Source organism: Branchiostoma lanceolatum, chromosome 13 (assembly GCF_035083965.1).
Source record: "Branchiostoma lanceolatum isolate klBraLanc5 chromosome 13, klBraLanc5.hap2, whole genome shotgun sequence".
Taxonomy (NCBI): Eukaryota; Metazoa; Chordata; class Leptocardii; order Amphioxiformes; family Branchiostomatidae; genus Branchiostoma; species Branchiostoma lanceolatum.
In genome coordinates, this window is record NC_089734.1 from 5,713,043 (window position 1) to 5,732,579 (window position 19,537).

General features: G+C 40.0%; 2 protein-coding genes across 3 annotated transcripts in view; one reads left to right on the top strand and one right to left on the bottom strand.

Annotated features, from left to right (window-relative positions):
- The first annotated feature begins 296 nt into the window (after positions 1 to 296).
- On the top strand, positions 297 to 16,877 carry LOC136446926 (cytochrome P450 4F2-like). Its single transcript, XM_066445585.1, has 14 exons — positions 297 to 394; positions 8,142 to 8,324; positions 8,588 to 8,735; positions 9,597 to 9,644; positions 10,233 to 10,360; positions 10,490 to 10,614; positions 10,972 to 11,034; positions 11,498 to 11,621; positions 12,070 to 12,223; positions 12,752 to 12,881; positions 13,324 to 13,522; positions 14,037 to 14,119; positions 14,560 to 14,625; positions 15,390 to 16,877. Exons 2-14 carry the CDS (start codon positions 8,151 to 8,153, stop codon positions 15,487 to 15,489), a joined length of 1,542 nt encoding a protein of 513 aa, XP_066301682.1. The 5' UTR covers positions 297 to 394; positions 8,142 to 8,150; the 3' UTR covers positions 15,490 to 16,877.
- Positions 16,300 to 19,537, bottom strand: part of LOC136446927 (sphingosine 1-phosphate receptor 1-like) — a 32,201-nt gene continuing 28,963 nt past the window's right edge. For both annotated transcript variants that reach the window (XM_066445586.1, XM_066445587.1), the window contains exon 2: positions 16,300 to 18,892. In XM_066445586.1, coding sequence (XP_066301683.1) covers positions 17,598 to 18,818 — 1,221 coding nt within the window. In that variant the 5' untranslated portion in view covers positions 18,819 to 18,892 and the 3' untranslated portion in view covers positions 16,300 to 17,597. The remainder of the gene's footprint in view (positions 18,893 to 19,537) is intronic.

A 19,537-nucleotide genomic window follows, 5' to 3' on the forward strand; every position in this document is an offset into this window, starting at 1 on the left:
AAAGCTCAGTATGGATCACTGCTAAGATGGCAGCAAAACGTCAAAAATAATTTATGTTAATAATACTGACGTTTGTTCATTATTCAAAACATATGAATCATGTGTGCTATATATGGACAATTTTTTTTCTCAATTATTTTGGTACAGGTCAGGATGATTCTAAATGTAATTTAGATGGCAAATTTGTGCTTTATGGTGCGGTCGTTATCAATTAAGTTACTTGTGACCAATGGGAGGTGGCATACGCCACGCCCACCTGCTTACCAACACGGAAGTCCCAAGTTGAAAAGTTCAGGACACGAACTCGACCAAGGAGCAAAGTACAACGTTTTCACTGAGCTCCAAGAAGCCGCAGCCGATTCTCAGACGCTCCGTTTTGTCTAAGACCTTCTCGGTAGGTATGCTAGTAAGTACTTCCTATCTTCAATCTATTGCTAAATGTTTAAAGTATGAAGCATAAATATACCCGATGTTGAAGGTAGAAGTCAAGTGAAAGGTTTCCATTCTTTGTTAAAGGTGCGTGGCGTGTCACGAGTTAGACTTTCAATATGGAGAAAGGGGCGTAAGCTGTCACTCAAATAGGGAGCTTTCTATGTGAAAAAATCGTGGATTCTTATAAGTTTGGGCCATTTGCTGGTCGATTTCCTTTAAGTAGTTACGGTATGGCACCGTAGCCTACGGCAAAATTTGGTTAATGAGGAAATCTGGGTTAGTTTCGTGCAGGAAGTTGGCGTAAAAAAGACTTCATTGTTTACATAGCACATCAGGAATTCATAAGATTCACACAAAGTTTCTTCCACGTATTTCCTTCGAGTCTGCAGAAGTTTCCATGTAAGTATCTTTTCCTGCTGATCTGTATGCACTCTTAAAGGGACGGACCCAGTAAGCCAAACTGTGCTCGTGAGCACCTCTGCATTAAGAGCACCTGGGCAATGTGGTCTCTTAATGGAGATCCCTCGGATTATATAGAAGTGTTATGCATCCTGTATACAATGGCCACCTGTTCACGGTGACCATTTTCTTATCATTTTCTCTGACCGAGTCCTTCCAGTGGTTATTATAGACCGGATTGACTGTGCATTTAGGTTCTAACGAAGTTTGCTGTACTACATCACTTCGCTACAGAGTGATTCCGCAAACTCGATCTATTATCATTTTTCAGTAAACGATGTTGTAATCAAAACAACAGATTCAATTACCATTTCCAATCACGTGTATTTGAAGAAAATTGTTTTCAGGTGAGACATACCTTTCGCTTTCATTTTTTTCGGCACAAAGTCTTGAGGATATAAGTACAGCCCACGCTCTGGTGACCTGACGGGGTCACGGTGAGGTCAGTCACGTCCACAGGACACTCGATACTGAGCCCTGTACATTCCTGAGAGGGATTGGGGGGACTTAGTAGGGGCAAACCACTAACAATCAACATAGGGATGAATGATACTTGAATGTTTTAAGATTTCACACATTTAGGATCATTTAGGGGAGTCCCTGTAGCTAAACTGGTAGCAGCCTCAGAATTGATCTCCTGATTTCAATTAGTTGCTAGCTGGGAGACCCTGGTTACATCCTGGGTCAGGACATCTCGGTTTGGGCTGCATCCGTCTTTCGGATGAGACGTAAAATGGCGACCCCATGTTCGAGGAGGTGCCTCGAGCACATTAAAGAGGAAGGGCTATCAACCTCTCACTGTAAACAGCAAGGAAAGTTTGAATTTTCGATATGACATTTCGCAACCTTCCACCCCCTCCAACATCGTCTTCTTGGTTCATTCCTATGATTTCGAGTATAACGAGTAGAGAATGGCGAGACAGGCGAGAAACAGGTAATTTCGATTTCTAAATGCATTCTGAATACATAGAACAACGATTATATAGAAATAATTGCAGTCGCTTTTCACCATTTACTTGGCGCTAGGAAAGGTTTTTTTGCAGCCGGTATTTCATGAAAAAGGCAAGGTACTCAAGGAGGTACATGTATGGTAAGTGATTGAAGTAATTCGTTATTCCAAAGGCTGTCACAGGCGTTTTTCATTGGCATATTCATATACGTGTACTGATACGCGTGCTTTATCATATATGCATATTCTCGAGTTTATACATACCATATCATATCAATAATTGTTATCTCGTACGTTTATAAAACATATTTACGTATCTAAATATGTATGCATCATTAGATATTTGCCCTTGCTGTTCCTGTATATTCCTGTACACCTTACATGGATCGATTCTACAGCACGTTTCCGTTACGATGTTGACTTCCGCTCCTCTGTGCTCATGTTTGAACTAGAGGGACCTGTAGTCAACACGAGATGGAAACGCGCCAAAAACTACAAACACAATTGTCTATCTACCGGCAATCTAGTGATCAAATACAGAGGTACTGTCCCTCCCAGACACCCCATGGCCAAGACCAGTGATCAAATTTAAAGAACCAACTCATACTCTCCAATAACGCTGAATTTAGAAGGGGCGCTCAGGTGTTTGTTTGGAGAGTTTAAAAATTTGGCAGGTCAACATTTCCACGAAAGGCGGTCGAACTTCTGGGAAATGCTTCAAAGGTTCTTCCCCTTTTTGGCACCTACGGAAACCCGAGTTTGTACATCGACTATAGCTACTTTTCCCTCTGTGGAGACAATAGCTACATATCTATGGGCAAACTGTATTGCATATTTATATGAAACATATAATGGAATATTTGTCAATTCCTTTATTTCTTTTCCCTATTTGAGGATGATAGGTACCACACCCTTCCACTAGAAGCTGTAACCGATCGCGATAAGCGATTTTGACAGATAACTCAACGACACATTACTCAACAAATTTCATAGACAAAAACACATTTTCGTGCCTTTCGTGTCTTTCAAATGATCCTTTGACACATTGCGTTATATTCCAATTACAAAATCAAAGGTCACACAAATTCAATTCATGTCGCTGTACGGTTGCTCAGCGATCGCCGCCCAGTGGGAAAAGGCCTACATATCTCTAGTATTGTGTAGCCAGACTGTGTTGCATTACATAGTGAAAAATATTACGGAACATTGGTAAATCTACACACATATGCATGACTCAAGCTTAAATATATACAATTCGGTACAGCCACGTGGAACATTTTACGCGTTTGGCTGCCATACTTTATGTGGGAGTTACCCGTTTGAACCCACGCCTGTTTTTGGAAACGTTTACTTCCTTCTTCCGTGTGCACTTATAAGACTCGTGCGAGAACGAAAAGTCACACTTTTAGAATTTTTCCTGTCGAGAGTGTCCTTGTAGCGAGTCGCGATCACATATACGTCGTAAGATTTTCAGCGTCGTACGATTTTCAGTGTCGTTCGATTTCTAGCACTCACGGTGTCGTACGATTTTCAGTGTCGCACGATTTTCAGTGTCGTTAGATTGTCACACAAGCCAAGGATCATCGACAATCTTTTTCGGCACAAGAGTCAAGACAGCGAAATTTTTGTACGACGCTTCCACGTCTGTACCAAGAACGTCCTACGACAATATACCGTCGTAAGCCCGTCGTACGATACCAGTTGTGGTCACGATGTTTTTGTCTGCTCCAGAGGTGAGTTATCACGACTTTGGGACAGACGAAACATCTCAGACCAACGCTGGGCATGACAACCTGGCCACGAGGAGAAACGTGAGCTCTGTATGCTATGTTGACAAAGGAACCGTCTTGTATATACCACTTGGGTGAGAGTTACTATTTGTTGACGCTTTAGGGACAGAAGGTATGTTTTTCTTTTCCCGTTAGAACACGTTGAACTACTGTGAGTGAACTGCACTTCTTACCTCGTTAGTTACTATTTTTATGGGCCAGGTCTTTGCGTTTGGGCCTGGGGTGATTTCTTTGTCATATTTTGTGCTGCTTTATGATACAGTAGCTAAATATTTTCTGATGGCCACGCCTGGTTGAAAAAAAAATACCTAAGTGTCATTGTTAAGACTAGGGGCAACCTTACTAGATAGCTTAGAAAAAGTTTGCAGTTAGATGTAACGTTAGTTAAAGTTAGAAGAAAAAGTGCAGGTGTGACCAGTGTATTATAACCAGCTGCTGTCGCGCCGCATGCCTGCGAAGCTGGTGTGTTACTACTCTCCTAGTAAAGGTTATATCCAGGCTGTTTTTTGACGTCATGCTGGCGGACAAAAAGAAAACCCGACAAAATAGAAAGCCCGACAAAAAACGAAGGACGGTCATGCCGACTATACAGATACAGATTACGAATTTATAATCCTTCGCCAGTTTGTAAACTATGACAATGTGCAGTATTTGGAGTCATTATCGTTGTCCTGATCACGCGTTTATGTCTGCGCCTGTTGTAAAGTTGGATACAGGTACAGATGTGAACACGAGATTGTGACATTCTCTAACTACGTCCAGCGTTCAATTGCTGAGTGGCTAGGCTAGCCGGGACATGAGATCGAAAGGTCACGGGTTCGATTCCTGGCTAGACGTTGTGCCCTTGAGAAAGGCACGTTACACGACTTTCCTCACTCCACCCAGGTGTGAAAATAGATATCTGACAATACGGTTGGGGAGGTAAAAGGCGGCGGAAAGACTCGGATGGATGGGCTCCAATACCGTGTCCTAGACACTGTGGATAACAACCCACTGCCCCTACGGCCACACAAAGGGCATGGGACTACCTTTACCTTTTACGCCTAGCTACAGCGTCGTTTTTCTCTTAAAAGATCCGCAAATGCTTTAAACCAACACGTAGCCACAAAATAATGTTATTTCCGGAAAGTGTTGCGTTTTATTATGTGAAGCTTGCAGGTAAACAATGGGTGCATGAAGTCACTAGCTCGATTTAGCAAGTGAGTCGTTTTTTACGGATTTTGGAAGCAGGAAGTAATAGATCACGATTACTGGGTATTGGCCATGCTCTATTTGCGTACAAGAGGAAACAAACACTACCTTGTTTGTTGCAATTCTTTTAATAAAAAATGTTTCTTCGCTCGATGGCTATTTACTTATTCATCAAAGAATTGCCAATGTACGGGAATCTTTTCTTCTATACATAACATATAAGCATTTTGATTGATTTGGTGTTTTGTATTCCTCTTGATTATTTGAGCTTTATTTTGATCATTTGAACATTTTTTTCTGAACATGTTGAACTGCATTTTCCTTGTTGTGCAGTATTGTCCAAGCCTGTACCAGATTGACTGACAGTAGCAGTTTTGTAGTCTTCAAATGTTACGACGAACAATCAGTGCTGCTTTAACTTGGAATGTTTTTATTTGAAATGAAATGCAAAGGAATGCCATTTAAACATTATGTATTTGCTTGCAAGTGTCGACCTTCCATTTGCCGTCTTGTGTTCTGCATGTGGTACTCCTAAAATCGTGCTGCTTTCACTTGAAACGTGTGTGGTTGAAATGAAATGAAAAGGACTGTGTTCATCCTTGTCTCGCATTGACGTCAGCGCCGTTCGAGGTTTCGGGGACGGGGCTCGCGCCAGTGCAACACAATGGTGAAACCATGGATACATGAATTACGTACAAGCTGTGGTATTATCACAGTATAATTTTTTTAATCGTGTTCGTTTACTCAGTGTCACGCGTAAATCATACACAGAGTTCAGATATCAGCGTAGACTTAACATCTCCTTGATCTGATACGCTGTGATTACATTATTAGTTATGATCAATAGTGCTGTGATTACAATATTAGTTATGATCAAATAGTGCTACTAAATTTTCTGCGATAGGTGATGAATGAACGCCTTGGTTTGATGCAGTAGGTACAAATACCGCTAGATGCCGTGTGTGCTACGTGACTGCCCTTCTCTCGCGTTGACACCTGCACTACTGTTGATTTTCCTCGGTGTTGCTGATGTTGGCTTTGGACATGGGCATTTTTCACACGCAATGCTGGGTTTTCAGAGTGATAAAAAACTAGATCAGTCTCAGAAGCGTAATAGCTTGTTTACATAGGAAGGGAAAGCAACAATCAGAAAATAAATCGTAGACAGAATTCTTTCTCTATCATACGAAAGACTTTTCTGTAGTTTATCTTACAACAGAAGAACCTCACACCCCGTGACACCACAGTCGGGAAAAGGAGTATCTTTATTACGCAGTGACGTCAGCGCCTCTTGTTGTCATACACCACAGAGGTGATGACGTCACTGATGACATGAAGGTGCTACCAATCAACGTTACAAGTGAGGACTTGGACCGAGGCTGTGGGTAGACATATATAAAGTGCAATAGTAACCACCATTAACATTAATCCGGCGGTTTACACAAATCCGCCACTTTGCAAAACAGTGGGTTTGAGAAATCTCTAGTGCAGCATTCCCCTGGTATACACAGTTTAGATATAAAAGAGTGCATTGTACTTTGGGACGTTGGGTTGGAGATCTGTTTGGACGTATCTTTTCAGGGTGGCGGAATTATGTACCCTGGTGGAATTATGTTAGTAGATGTTACAAATATTCTAAGTCTTACGTAGCGAATGTATGAAGACATGATTTTGAAAGAAGAGATGTGTGAATGTGTGACAAGAACGTTTAACAAACCGGGTCATTTTAACTCACACATCCAATGTTACAACAACAACAACAACAACAGCAACAACAACAGCGAAGATGGCGACGACAACAACAATAACATCCATGACCCATCCATGTATCAAAAGGCATCGCCATCGGAGGACTTCATGATCACATGAAAGAAAGAAAGAAAGACAGCAACAACAACAAGAAAAAACAAACCAAAGTGAACAGCTAATAAAGACCGAGAGACACATAAAACTGTGTGACTGTCTGTTTTGTCGCAAAGCATGATCGAACACTGTTTTGGAATTGTAGTTGTAATTTTCAAGTTATGAGTAACAAAATGTCCCAAAGGTTTGTAAAAGACAGCAGAACATAAATTCACAGAGTTATCTAGGATTAAATTCAAGCATAAAACGTTAAACGACATCTCAAAATCGTACGTTCCACTACAGTACCATAGAAAGCTGTTAGGAGGCCCATTTTTGAACTTGACCTTCGTTTTCCCTATCCCTACCCACATTCGTTGGAAATCAACCACTTGGTTGAAGGGACAACTCAGCTGTCTTCAAGATCAATAAATAGATAAATAAATGAATAAATGAATAAAAAAATACGTGTGCGAAAAATATTAAGAGGATCCATCGACAACTCGAATTATGCTGTCCACGAAAAAAAGAAAGAAACAAACAAAAAATCACGTACAAAAATGGCAACGAAAACATAACCTACTTGGTGAAGTTAATTATACACAATTTTGCTCCACTATAACGTTACATGGGTTATAATCCCTGGTGACGTAATCGACAAGCCCGTCAATTTATCTTATTTGGATAAGCAGGCGTCACAGATGACCTTTACCCTCTGACCCACTTTCCATGCCTGACATGACCAGGGCTGGTGGAAGAGGAGGGGAACTAGAAAGTGAAATCGGTAAGAAGTCCTCTTTAACGTCTCTCGTTTGATGTCGTCTGAAGCTTTAAGTGCTGCATGTAAACCAGGCTTCGAACTTACTAAATCCTGATTATCTAGGAAGTGCGGTGCTAGTTTTCTGGGAGGTGTCGTTACCTGGGCAGAGCTATCAAATTATCTGTACTTTGAACTCTCAACTGAATCTGATATATCTAAAGTTTATGACGGCATGTACAGGTAGACTGTTATATAATTTGTTTCATGCCTTCCTTTAGTGGCAAGAATATCTTCTAGTATCTGTCTGCCTACCGAGACTCAAAACAAGAGTTTGAACATCGATCCATTCTGAATGACCGATCGGCCAACGAGAGTCACATGTTTTGGGTCACGGCTAGGTTATATAACTTATCATAAGTCCCATTGTTTTGTTTTCAAGATAATGAGGGACTTGCTAGTAGCATTTTCAGTTGCACAATATAACTGAAAATGCTGATAGGTGCTGAAAATTGCCATGTTTCTTTGGAATTCTAATAACTACCCTCACAGCAACATTAACATTAATACAAATCCATCAAAAGGATCCTGTATAAACATTGTAGGTGTAGACACACAAACACACACAACCAAAAACACCACCTCATCAGAGATAAACCTCCTTCTTGGAGGTAATTAGCTGAATAAAAAAGATGACAAATGTAAAAATTCCTTATCCAAGTGTGCAGTGATGGCTGTTGGACTTGGAGCGGTAGTTGTCGCGGTGGCGGTGTTGTTACTGACTCCTGTCGTGTACGTGCTGATCTCGTTCCTGAGGGTGGTGGCGTGGTCTCGGAGAACGGGAAGGGTGTTGGAACAGTTCCCTGGACCCCCCACACACTGGCTGTACGGGAACCTGCACCAGGTTTGTCTCCAAGTTCATTATCATCATTATTATCATCATCATTATTTGACATACTCTTAAGTTAGGTGTTTAAGTTTTTGATATTAGCTAACTCGTTTCTTGAATTGAATTCTTATTGTTTTGAATGGGACTATGCGAAGCTTGAACTAACAACGCACTAAAATGTGTTGCAACTTTGTGAATATTTGGTAAGGTAATCTTTGGTATTCAAAATACTTAGCTGACAAACTGAGTCACAATCTTTTTTTTGCCTGTGATTACAGTACAACCTACCAAAGCAGGAGGGGCTGTTTCAGGCTCTGGACTTTGCTGAGAGGTACGGAAAGGCCTTCCGACTGTGTTGGGGGCCGGTTAGACCATGTCTGACAACAGTGCACCCTGACACGGCTAAACAGATACTTAGGAAATCAGGTAAGGAAACAACTTGTCTGTTTTAGCTTGAAAGTTCATCTGTGTTGGTAGAAGTCCATCCCTCAATAGAGACGGGGGGCGCCACAGCCTTTCTGCAACTTATGATCCACTGCTCACCGAGTCATGTGTCTTATCTGCATAACGTGATGGTGGATTGCTCATTCCTTGACAAACTTTTTTGTTTGTTTCAATGTTTGTTTCTTTATGTACAGTGTTTTAGTTGTTATTTCTTTAATGCCAGTTTTCAAGTTTTGTCTACTAGCTATTAAATAACTTTGTAAGAGCTCAAACTTTCCTGGTCTGCCGCCTTGTGTTTGGAATGTCCTTTAATTACCTTCGCCGAGAAGTTTACGTTTTCTTTGCTGTTTGTTTGTGTGTGAGTGTATGTATTTGTGTGTGTGTTTGTAGAGAGCTTAACTCAAGAAGCTTTGGATGGATCCTTCTGATATTTGGTAGGTTGCTAGGGGTCGGGTAAAGGTCAAGGTCGATTATGGGCCTCCTGGTGGCTTTCTATGGTACTGCAGCAGAACCTCCGGTATTGAAAGCTTGTGTTCTGGACATGCTATATGGTCATGAGATGTACTCGTAGATAGCTCTTGTTTCTATTGATTCCATCCTCCTTTTTTCATTTTCAATGGCTTTGTTATTTTGCAGTTATCATAAGAAAGGATGAAACTCCTATGTGAGGAAATATTGACTCTAACAGACTGTGTTCGTATTTCTTGACTGTCCAAAGATCCCAAACCAGCAGGTGCTGGATATGAACTCGCCATCCCATGGTTAGGTGAAACAGTTACAACAGTTACTTCACTTACTCTGCACTCTGCAATTTTCCTACGTTTTCCACATTATATCTTACAGATCCCAAACCTGGAGGTGCTGGATATGAATTTATTATCCCATGGTTAGGTGAGATGGCTAAAACTTAATACTTTTTATGCACTCTATGCTTCTGTCATGGCTTAGTTGACTATCTCTTCATTGCTGTGCTGTTTGTACCCTTCTTTGCTGCAGAATTGTCACTGTCAATTCATAATGTGCTGACAATACAGTACAGTACATGTATCTTCCTCTGTACTTTATTATGTGTAGCTCTTTAAGTCATGACCACAATGTTAAGGATCCAGGTCTGTCTCCAGGACCCAGGATGGAAATGTACTTGTTGGGACAGACATTCACCCCATCCATCCAAAAAATCTGAACTTGAAATTGATGAAAATGTGTTTTTGTAAGCTTGAAATGACAGATTCAACAATGAAGAAAATTAACAACATAGGCTCCCAAACAATGAGTGGGACAGAAAAATTCAAAACTGGAGACAGCCTTGCTTACACACTCTGCAAATTTTCTTTTGTCACATTATCTTCATAAAAAACATAATCTAAGATACTTTGGTCTTACTTTACTCAATGACAGAGGTGCTAGTGTCACCAAATTGAAAACAGGTACAGTGGATGTCAATGAAAGACGGAACAAAATGGTACCTAATTGTTTCAGGAGATGGACTGATACTGTCTAAGGGCGCACAGTGGTCACGTGATCGGCGGCTGCTGACTCCAGCCTTCCACTTCGAGGTTTTGAAGCCGTACGTTTCTGTCTACAATGAAGCTGCTGATATTTTACTGGTTAGTAAACTTTATGTTGAAGAACCCGATATTCCAGTATAGTGGACAGAATTACAATATGTTTTGGTGTGCTTGTAATGATTCTTGAAGCATCAGTGCTTTAACAGAACAACGTTTCTTCATGTTAAGAGAAAGCTGGAGACTTGCTCCAAGTTGGGAGAAAGTTTTGAGACCTTCAGTGTCCTGAGTCTGTGTACACTGGACATCATCCTGAGATGTGCTTGCTCTTACCAAGACGACATACAGACAAAGGGGTGAGTGCTAGCTGTTGTTTAGACCTGTTAGTGTTACACAGAAGTCTCTATATTTCCACATACACGTAAATTAAGTAATTGTAAAAAGATGTTGTATGCTGTGCTATGTTATGCTGTCCATGTTTTTCTGTGTGAATTTGTTACTCCTGGAAGAGAAGCTATCCCATTTACATGCAAAAGCTAAAGGAGTAAATAAACCAATCAACCATTAGCTGCATTACATTATCAGCTATACAAAAATCCTTATTCTTTGCCTCAATCATAAATGTGGTTCAAGTTTGACAGAGAGGACTTTGTTTAACAAATCATGTACATGTCATCTTCAACTTTTTCCATAAGTATGTTTTGTTGTTACAGGGCAAGCCATCCTTACGTGGCAGCCATTAAAGACCTGATGCGCATCATTTTCCACAGAGCTGTGTAAGTAACACAGGCTTTTATTACATCCACAGCTCTTCTTTTAGAACTATATATGTTATATTTGCACCATACTGGAGATTACTTGCTGACTTAGTGACTCTTAAGATGAAACCTGTGCTGTCTTTGTACCTATTATAACTTAGATGAAATGAATTTTATACAATTTTTATAGGCCAAGGTTTCTAAGAGATGTACTACACATTAGATACGTACTGCAAATTGTCTAAAGATGTTAAATGTCCTTTGAAGAGATTCATCAGTCACGTGTGATTGCCAGTTTCTAGAATATTCTTCAATCAATGACTTTAGAAAGGTAACAAAACACATACCTCCAAATTTTTGATGTCCACTGTACAGAGTGACCTAGTCTCGCGAGAGCACAAGACTAGGTCGAGATGTACAGTCGACGTTGAAGTCACTGATTGAAGAATATTTTAGTAACTGGTTGAATGTTCTGTTTTAGGAGTCCCCACCTCCACCCAGACTTTATTTTCTACCTGACTAAGGAGGGACAGGACTTTAAGAAACTCTGTGCATACGTGCATCAGCTTGCTGACAATATCATCGCAAAGAGAAGACAGACCTTGGTATGTCTTTGAGAACATTTGTACTTGACCATACTTTTATTCTTTGAAATGCATGTATACAATTTGCGCAAATTCTTCCCAGAATTCTACAGAATTTTGGCTCAGGTTCCCAGAAATCTTCTGTAGAATAGGCTCGGTATCTGCAGAGATCTTACTACAACCTACATATTCATTACCTTTTGATATACATGTATCATACCTACAAATATTTATTAATTTTGTTAATCTACTTTCAAGTGATGAAAGTTTTCCAGATTGAGAGTGTCATTCTGAATTTATTGTGTCACCTGTTCTGTAAATACGGTACTGTACATAGCATCTTTCTGCTCTGTCACGACCAGTGGAAGATTAACTCTTCAGTGAGTTGAAATCATATTCACACCTATGTTTATGAATACGTCATGATATCTCGATCCAGCTCATGATTTAATTCTTCTCTTTAAAACAGGAAGATTCCAAGGAATCCGGGGAGGAAGAAATGACCAAGTCTAGAAGAAGACATTTGGACTTCCTAGACATCCTTCTTCATGCTCAAGACGAAGATGGAAACACCTTAAGTGATGTTGAGATCAGAAATCAAGTCAACACCTTCATGTTTGCAGGTTCAGTACTGTAGATTCTCAGCTTTATTTTTTGTCAATAAACATCTAGAAGTATATAATTAATGATAAAGTGTAGGAATTGTATCAAATTACACTTTTCCCCATAACTCTTGGCAATACGGATATAACATCTTAATTTTTTTACATAGGCCATACTGATTTGAGTATGTGGATGACATCCTCTGCAGCTACTTTACACAATTTACAGTATGGTCAAGACTTTTCTCTGTTTGAAACAGACGAAAATTGATGGGCACGCGGATGTCATCCATATAATGCAATCAACATGGCCTAATTCTTGTCTTGTATATCTGCTTGATATTTCTAAATTTCTGATTTATGTTTGAAATACATGACATTGTGCAAAACTAATGCTAAGCATAATAAAATGTATAAACTATAAAGCATGTCAGATGTATACTTTTTTTACACAACTCTTTGCAATATAACAGTCTCTGTAATGTCATTTTAGTTGAGACAAAATCAGAAATTTTTTTTCTTGATGTTGATGACATCTTGTATATTCAGGTCATGACACGACGGCCAGCACTACCTCCTGGGTCCTGTACTCCTTAGCAACCCACCCCGAACATCAGGACAGGGTGCACCAGGAAGTACACGGCATTCTGGGAGGAAGAGATCCACCGCATCTGGAATGGTAAGGCCTATTAAAAGATTGAAAAAGAAACCTTTTAGAAACCTTTTCTATGGTATATAACTTGTTTAAGTGAAGTATAAACATTTGATTTTGCAAATATTATGTTAAAGCTACAAAAATGTAGCCCAGTTAATGAATACTCTCCAAGCAGACATTTCCAGTAGTGGATAAGCTGTCTTTATTTTCTGGCCTGTTCTACAATTCTACGTTTTGTAGCCACTTTTAGGATGACAAAGAATTGTAGAAAAAGCTGCAAAAATGTATGCTGATAATCATGGGTACTAGAAGTACTTTTCGTTATGAATGTGAATGGAAAAGAAATTGATCCTGATTGAAAATGAATTTTTCTGAATAAAGGGCATGACATATATTTTCTTTTTGGACATTACAAGAAGTGTTCAGTGTTAAATTTGTTATATATTTCACATTGTTTCACCACTAGGGAAGACTTGCCCAAGCTGAAGTACCTGACACTGTGCATTAAGGAAGCCATGAGACTGCACTGTCCTGTACCCATCATCGGCAGACAGATCTCTGCGCCTATAGAAGTGGAGGGAAAGGTGCTCCCAGAAGGGACCATCACTGATGTTAACATATGGAACATCCACCATAACCCAGCTGTGTGGGGGGACGATCATATGGTTGGTCAACTTTTGTTTTCTTTTACTTTTCCTTTTTTTTGTGCATGTTTTGTGTGAAGTGCATTGCATTGCATTTTAATGTTTATGAAAATAAAGTATCATTGCAGGTAAGGTACCTAGGTATTAAAGGTTAGGTTTCAAAATTGTTGTACTAAAGATAATCAATCAATCAATCAATCAATCAATAAAAATGGTTTATCATTCAACAGACATGGCAGCACTACATGTAGGCTAAATTGTGCCCATTGTTACATTTGTGAAACTATTGCACTTGTTACAAACTTTACAGCATCAGCTTTGAAAAATACAGCTACATTAAAATCCAAGACATACATGTACAACATTAAGTCCATCTAAGTAGCCAAAGTATGTGATTAGGGTTCTTTCTCATGTATAAAGTTGTAACCATTGCATCACTACGAGTACGAGTGAGTGTGAAAGAAGTAAGTCGATACATCATTGTAGACATATGAAAGAAAGTTACAAAATGTCTTCTTCATTTTCTCTTCTCCAGGAGTTTGATCCGAGTCGGTTCTTGCCAGAAAACATGAAGGATAAAGACCCATATGCCTTCATTCCATTTTCTGCTGGTCCAAGGTATGAACACCTTCTTTAGCTTCAGAAAGACGTTCTTAGGGATGAGATTCATGGACACTTGACATGACGCTCTGGTAGAATTTTAGAGAGTATTTATGCATGTCTTCAATAATGGATAATCTTAGTTGACCTCCATTCATTTCTAATGATTAACATTCATTTGTAGCAGGACATTTTATGGTGGTGTTTAGAATATCATCATGTTGTCTTAAGAAATCTTAACAATAATCGTATTTCATAATAGTGTTTCCAAAATGATTTTTGTCATGTTGCATGATAGTGTGTTTTGTAGAGGTGATTAGAATATTACCATGTAATGTATAAAGAAATCTTAACAATAATCATGTTTTATGGAAGTACTTTCAAAATAATTTCTGTCATGTTGTATGATAGTGTGTTTTGTAGAGATTTTAACCATCCTGGTTTTCATTTTTCCGTAGAAACTGTATCGGGCAGAACTTTGCTATGAATGAAGAGAAAGTCCTGGTGGCCAGGATAATCCACAAGTGAGTCTCAACTTGTCATGACTGTCTCAAAAATCAACTTGTGTCCAGCTCACCTTTGTCATGAAGCAGTCAGATATGGTCTGCTAAAAGTACGATAAGACTAAGAACACACCTAACCCCTGAATCACCCCCCCCCCCATTTTTTGACCCCTTGTCTGTTAATCCTAGCAAAAAGCCTGGCTGCCCTAGTGACCACCTTTGTATAATGACTGCCTTGTCATTCTGGCCACTTTTTGTTGTACAAGCACAAGTAGCACACTGAAGTAACTGTTGGGCACCAGATTCCCTATTGGTTACTGAGTTAAACAGCAGGGAGAAGGTTATTGTAACCCGAACATAGATGTTTACCATACATATTTATATCAACTGGTTAAAGCCTTAATCTGTTAACAGATTGTGAAGTGAAAATTTAAGACCGCTTAGAAGTCTGTTTTGTGTCATCACTCAGATGTTATTTTGTAAGTCCTTTTGCCAGCAGTCGACTAAAAAAAGGGTAGGATCGGAAGTTTTTTGCAAAGCTCGGTCAGGTAGCTGGAAACACAACATTTGTTTTTTGTAGGCCTCACAAAATTTTACAACTATGGCCTCAATATTCCCCTAGTAGTGCTCTGTCTACAGGCCCCACATTATACATCTACATATTGTATAGAGGGGTTTATTGTAATCTGTGAATAATTATGTAGAATGTTTGACCTTGACCTTCAACCTGTAATTGATTATGTAGAATGTTTGACCTTGAGCTTTACCAATTTTCTGCCCTTCAGGTTCAAGTTGGAGGTCGTTCCTGACCACCTGGTAGAGAAGGTTGCAGAAATCGTCATGAAGGCCAAGGATGGAATCCTGCTCAAGGCCATCCCAAGGTGATATTGGCGGAAACGGGGGACTTATCAATCTTATATGGTGGTTAAAAGCTGTTATTACAGTCAAACCTGTCCTCAGCAGCCACTCAAGGGACCAAGGGAAAATGTTTGCTGAGGACAGGGTGGGGTTAACAATGTAAACATGGACAGGACTTAGGATACTGGAGATTCTGTTTGAAATCATTTTCGGATGGACAGGACTGTTTTAATGTGGATAATGTGACTGGTAGTTGTTGCCTGTACCAGGTGGTTGCTCGACCAGGTTTGACTGTATATGACTTGATGATAACTAATTCATTAAGGGAGAAATTTAGTCTAATATATATGTTTTTAGATGAGCAAAAAAGAAATTTCCGTTGATTGTGTACCATGTCACCAATTGTTCAGCACCAAAGAGAGAGTCTGCTACACTTGTTAGACATCTTTGGCTGAATGATTGGTGGAGACTTTTAGCCAAGGACACCTTGTTTTCAAAGGAAAATAGAACTTTCTGATGATCATGAACCACGTGACACGAAGCACTTAATTGTATTGTATGTTAATCACCAAGGACAGGGTCTTCTCTGAAATTACCTGATAGACTAGACTTAAAGATCAGCTGAGATTTTCAGACAAGGACACTTCTCTTGAAAAGGAAAAATAACTTTTTGGTGATTATATAACATATCACATAGGCATTATCTTTGTAATCAAGGTTTGGTGTAATGTACTAACTGAATGACTGGTCACTGGGATATGAAAGTGAAATCATTGTAACACAAGGCAATAATAATGGTGATAGGTACTTTGATACAGACAATAAGAGTCAGAAAAGTTATTATAACACTGGCCTAAAGTTGTTTTATTGTTTGACACACGGAAGCAGTAGCTGTTTACATAGCAGCACATACATAAGAAATATTTGGTCAAAAATTGATTTAACGAGTGTGTACTCATTAACTTCTAAATCTCACAGAACAGCCAGAAGGAATTGAGACTATTCGCAAGTTATAGATGAAACAAATACCACTTTTATAACAATTACTATCCATTCATGACGATCACTCCTTTTTTTCACAAAACACTAGCATTGTTGCTAAACAACCCGCTCTAAGCTACATGTCATACTGGGAGTCCAATAACTACGTTTACATTGACAATTCATCAGTGCTACACTTGCACATAACAAGCAAGGAAACAAAATTACTGTGACTATATGGCTTCACACATGTCGTCAAATATTGTACAATATAGTCAAATAGACTATGACTTTTTGTAGAAAGTTTCAATTTGAGATTGACTAATATAGTCATGCCTTTACACCATCTTTCCACTAGAGACTGCAATAGCTGAGAGACGTGAGATTTGGCAGATCGCTAAAAGAATTTCATAGATAAAGAATTCATCTTTTTACATTTTGTGTCTTTTGTTGTACTTAGAATCATACTTCTTGCAACATATTCAAATTATGAAATCAAGGGGCACACAAATCCAATTTTGGTCACTGTACGGTCGCTCAGCGATCGCTGTCTAGTGCAAAGGAGGTCTTAGGCTCAAAACAATTCTATTCTATTCTATTCTATTCTACTGTACAGTTCCAGTAAGACATGCATTCTGTTCAAGATATAAGGAAAAAGTTTAACAGTACATCTTTTAACGCTAAGTTGTTGGAAGGGTTCTACGTACAAGAGAAGAGATAAAGTCGTAGCTTTGGTCAGATAACTTTGGTTCATTTTCACGATTGCCACATATATTTCACAATATATACAATATATACAAAATCATAATATCGATATGATTGAATCACTAATAAAAGCAATCATAGTCAACTCATATAATAATACATATATCCTCTGTAGAAGCACAAATTTACACTTATAGTGCATACATTGCGTCTTGGTAATGTCATGAAATAGTTCAACTTTTCATACTTTGATTAAAATATTTACATTCTGACACATTCATGTGATTAAAGCTCTTGATAGAAGCTCTTTCTCTTTTTACAAGTCGAACTTACTGTTTATACAGATGCCAATACCTGAAACTCATAAGATTAAATGTCTTTTAGTCATAAAAGCCTCGCTTTTGGATACACATGTAGCATCATGTGGATTTGTTACCGTACTCTCAGTTCTACAGAGTAGAGAAATTGTTTTTACGAACGCTGTTGTTCCTTCGGACGCTGTTTTTTCGGTACAAACTTTCGCTACTCGCCGTTTCCGAGCCCCTTCTCGACAGCCGAGGTACAGCCTTTTTCTTACAACAGAAAATACAGCAGAGCAAGGACTTCAGCTCTTGTCCCATCTTTTTGAGGCTGCACGCGTAGATTATCGGGTTAATGGCTGAGTTGAGCAAAGCGGGAATGGAACAGACATCCGCTAGGAACAACATTCGCTCGCGATTCTTAAACGACGGGTCGCTCGATGAGCTAATGTCCATGAAGATGAGGAAAATGACCGGGAACCAGCAAGCGAGGAAGACCCCGAGAACGATGGCAAGGGCTTTCGCCAGTCGAATGTCCGACATGCGTTGCCGCGGCGCCTCTTGTGTGTCGGTGACTTCGGTAAGTTTGACCGTGGCTGCGCTAAACGTGTAGGTGGCCATGCGTTTCAGGTGGCGACTCACGGATATGTAGACACCGGTGTAACAGAACAAGATGACGACCAAACTGGCCAGAAAGACGACCACGCACGTGATGCCGTAGGTCTTGGTAAAAGGCGGCACGGCAAGGGAGCAACTGGCATCTGGGCACGCGTACGGGCCTTGCTGGCACGTGCAGTTGGCTGTGATGCAGTTCCAGCCCGCTAGGGGCGCCACGACGAATACCAGCGACAGGATCCACATGACGACGATGAAGATCTTGCAGCAGTGTTTCGTCAGGAGGTTCTTGTACTTCATGGGGTACACGAATTGCACGTAGCGGTCTATGGACACGAGGACTAGGCTAAGCAACGAGGCGACAAAGAAGGCGACTGGGAAACCCTTTCTTGCGATCCAGCCCTCTCGCGAGTCCGCGACTTTAAGGAGGTCGTTTACCAAGAAGGTGTACAAGAACACGACGCCTGCCAACGCGTCCGCTATGGCGAGGTTCCCTATGAAGTAATAGGTGACTTTTCTGAAGTCTCGCCGGTTTCTCGCGATAGCCCAGATGACGAGAATGTTTTCTAGTATGATGAGGATTGACACCCCTATGCCGACGATTTGGACAACTCCACCCTCGTCGTTTTTGCAGACGTCGGTACCGTTCGGCGACATCGTCGTGAAGTTCGTGACATTTGTCGAGTTCATGGTTGAAAATGACAACGCGGCGGGTGTGGTCATCCCCGAAGGGCTGTTGTTGCTAGGCAACGTCATTATTGGCACTTCTTTTTCACGATGACGTCACGGATGATACTCTACTTGTTCAAGATGAGCGCACCAGTGACCACCTGTAGGAAAATAGACACGAATAGAATGAATGAAAGAAAACAGAACAAGGATACAATATGCAATCTTCAACGGTACACACGTTTTTTTTTCTGACATCACAAACCTACACAACTTCCTCATCATCAATTTCACAACATTCAAACTGAAACAAAAAGAAGGAACAAGGAAAAGAAACCAAGAGGTCGCAGGTTTACACGGATATAAATGAAAGGAAATAGGTGTTCACAGATGTAGACTAGATAGCCATGGGGAAGTGCAAAGACCCACCAAGGCATTAGTTATCCTCATAGCAATTATATCCCTGGAATTTACATTTGTGAGAAAACTGAAGGCGGGATTGCTCGTATACGGTCCATTTTCTTTCTCTCATGTTTAGGCCTGCCTACCGGATATAATCTATTGAAAATTCATGAAGATATTCATTCAAAATTTACAACTGACCCATAAACCTGAGACCAAATTGAACAGAAATGGTGCCATTGACCAAGCAGACATCCCATGCAGAGGTACACAAAAAAATCCAATATATCAGTAACGAGGAAACAAAATTATTGAGGACCATACCCCAACGCCACGTGGACGTATTCTCACATGATATCAGCTAAAAACCTTAGATACAGTCAACTTACCAACAGACTTGGACT